The sequence below is a fragment of the Protobothrops mucrosquamatus genome, unplaced genomic scaffold (genome assembly GCF_001527695.2).
Source record: "Protobothrops mucrosquamatus isolate PMUCROS unplaced genomic scaffold, P.Mucros_1.0 scaffold655, whole genome shotgun sequence".
Lineage (NCBI taxonomy): Eukaryota > Metazoa > Chordata > Lepidosauria > Squamata > Viperidae > Protobothrops > Protobothrops mucrosquamatus.
The window spans coordinates 609,765-612,205 of record NW_015386944.1 but is presented as its reverse complement, the minus strand read 5'-3'; the positions used below and the strand labels follow the sequence as shown (position 1 = coordinate 612,205).

Below are 2,441 nucleotides of genomic sequence, written 5' to 3'. Positions count from 1 at the left end.
GGAGGAAGGGGGAGGAGGGAGAGGAGGGGGATTATGAGGCCCTTGGTACTCTCTGAGCTTGGTTGCTTTTTGTAGACATTTCATTAGCAAACTAGGTAGCATCGTCAGGACTAGTGTTCGCTAACGCTGATGATGCCGTTACCTAGCTGGGTCATGAAACGTCTGCAAGGAAACCACCCAGCTCAGAGAGCACCAGGGACCCCACAGTTCAACCCCGAGCTACAAAGATTCTCCTTGTTGGCTCAGGAATTCTGGGAGTTGAAGTCCACAGGTCCTAAAGGGGCCCTAGTTGCCCACCCCTGGCCAAGGAGAACCAACGCTTGGAGTGGGGTGTCCTTAAGGAGTAGCCTTTGGATTTGCTGTGTTCCACCAGCTGCAGAAGCTTTAGGCCAGTAGGTGCTGGCGTGGCCTGACCTCCCCTTGGCCTTGGGAGGGGGATCTACTGGCACTCAGCGGGGGAGCCAGTGGCCGGGTGGAGAGCTGCTGGCCACGTCTGCAGCAGGCCCGGAAGGGTGGGATGGATTGAATCAGCGGGTCAGCAGACTTTCCGTTGACCAGCAGCCCAAATGTCTGGACGCTCTGAAGCGCAGCCTGTCGGAAGGAGCCACCGACTGAAACGGCCCAGCGTTGGCTCTTCCTGGATGGCCGCCTTGGGGCCAGAGAGCTCCGCCGGAGTCACGGGCTCCAATCAATGGACGTTTGACCGATGCCGGGGCTGCTGGCTGACGCTCCTTCCTCCCTTTGCCTCCCCCTCCAGTTCCGATACAAGAGGCGCGTCTACTCCCAGCCGCTGCTGGATGACAAGCAGTTCGCCAAGCTGCACACGAAGGTAAGCCGTGGCCCTGGGGGGGGCAGGGGGGGGCTTCTGGCTGCATGGCGCAGGTCGAACTCTAGAGGCGGCTGCAAGCCCTGAGCCTCACCCCACTGTCTGAGGCCGGGTTGGGCTGGGCTGGGCTGAGCATGATGGGGCTCCTCCAGGGTTCTCAGTCTTCTCTCCCTCGAGGCAGCCAGACCCTTCACAGAAGGGAGCCCCGTTTCCAGGGGCAAAAGAGAGGTGAAATCCAGGGCCAGGTAAGACTTGAGGGACACCCAGATCTTCTGCACTTCTGTCTGGCCCCATCTGGCTTGCGTCGACCTCGTGTTACAACATAGAACACAGACTAGTAGGGTTCAAAGGGGCCTTAGAGGTCTTCTAGTCCACCCCCTGCTCAAGCAGGAAACCCCATACCCTTCCAGAGAAATGGCTGCCCAATCTTTTCCAGTGTTGGAGCACCCACAACATCTGGTGGCAAGCAGTTCCACTGATCCTGCCTGCTGCTGTGTGAGCTGTTTGTCTCAGTAAAGCCAGGCGGAAGGGGGCTCCACCTTCCCTCTTCGGCCAAAGCAGCTCAGCCCACTTGGCTTCATCTGGCCTCCAGGGCTGGAGGGACAGGAGTTGTGGCTGTGCCTGTCACCCCGTTGCCCTCCTTCCTTTTGAGGCAGGACAGGGCACTCTCCACCCAAGCTGGGAGTTGTGCTGGCTGCTGCTGCTGCGCAGAGATGCCAAGGTGGCAGATGCCAGGCCAGCTGGGGGGGGGCAGTGATCTCCCTGGAGGGCCCGGAGGACCAGGTGGAGCCTCCAGCCCAGCAGGGGGAAGCTGGCAGCCCACCTGTCCCTTTTCAAAATGCCCCCCCTTGGAAGATCCAGGTGGGCAACACCCCCTCAGGCAGGTGCCACCTGGCGAGTCGGGCTTTTATTTCCCTTTGCTGGCACCGGTCACAAAAACGCTCCTCCATCTGGTTAGAGAAAGGTCCCGACGACTCGGCCAGGCCAGGCCAGGCCCCCATGCAGCACCGGTCACTGTCCGAGGAGAGACCTTCACGGGCTCCTTCATCCTGCCCCACACCTTCCTTTTTCCTTCCTTTTTCAACGCACTGAAAAGGGTTAAGCAAGGCTAAACTCCCTGGGCCGAGCAAGTATTTGGGCCGTTCATGGACCCGAGGTGGGAACGTCCAGCCGTTTGGAGAAAGAGGCCGGGCAACGGGATTCTTGGGCTCCAGCCCCTCACTTCTCCCAGGAGCCCAGATTCTGGTGCTGCCCAGATCCTGCTCCCTTCCCCCCAACCGCTGCCAGGAGACCCCTTCAGGGAGGGGTTATTTACTCCAAAGCCCATTTTGGCCCCCAGAGGCTGGACTCCTCTCCACGGGGACCATCCTTTTGCCTTGAGTTAAAGTTGCAGAAATGATCAGGGGGAAAAATACACCAGCGTGTCCCAGGGACGCCCCACTTAGCAGTCACACGAGGCAGCTTTCGCAATAACCTTTGTCCAGACACGCTAACGAGGACGGTGCTGGAGAGCTGATTAAACTCTTTTTGTCCAAGGAGCTTATTAAAGGGACTTTTCTATCGATTTGTGTATGGTTCTGGGTTGGCTTTCCACAAAGGTGTTGCACCGTGGGAG

At 58.9% G+C, this 2,441-nt stretch overlaps 1 protein-coding gene across 1 annotated transcript in view; it reads left to right on the top strand.

Moving 5' to 3' along the window:
• The first annotated feature begins 706 nt into the window (after positions 1-706).
• Positions 707-2,441, top strand: part of SHANK3 (SH3 and multiple ankyrin repeat domains 3) — a 131,492-nt gene continuing 129,757 nt past the window's right edge. Inside the window, exon 1 of the mRNA XM_015817915.1 lies at positions 707-829. Within this exon, the coding sequence (XP_015673401.1) occupies positions 707-829 (123 nt within the window). The remainder of the gene's footprint in view (positions 830-2,441) is intronic.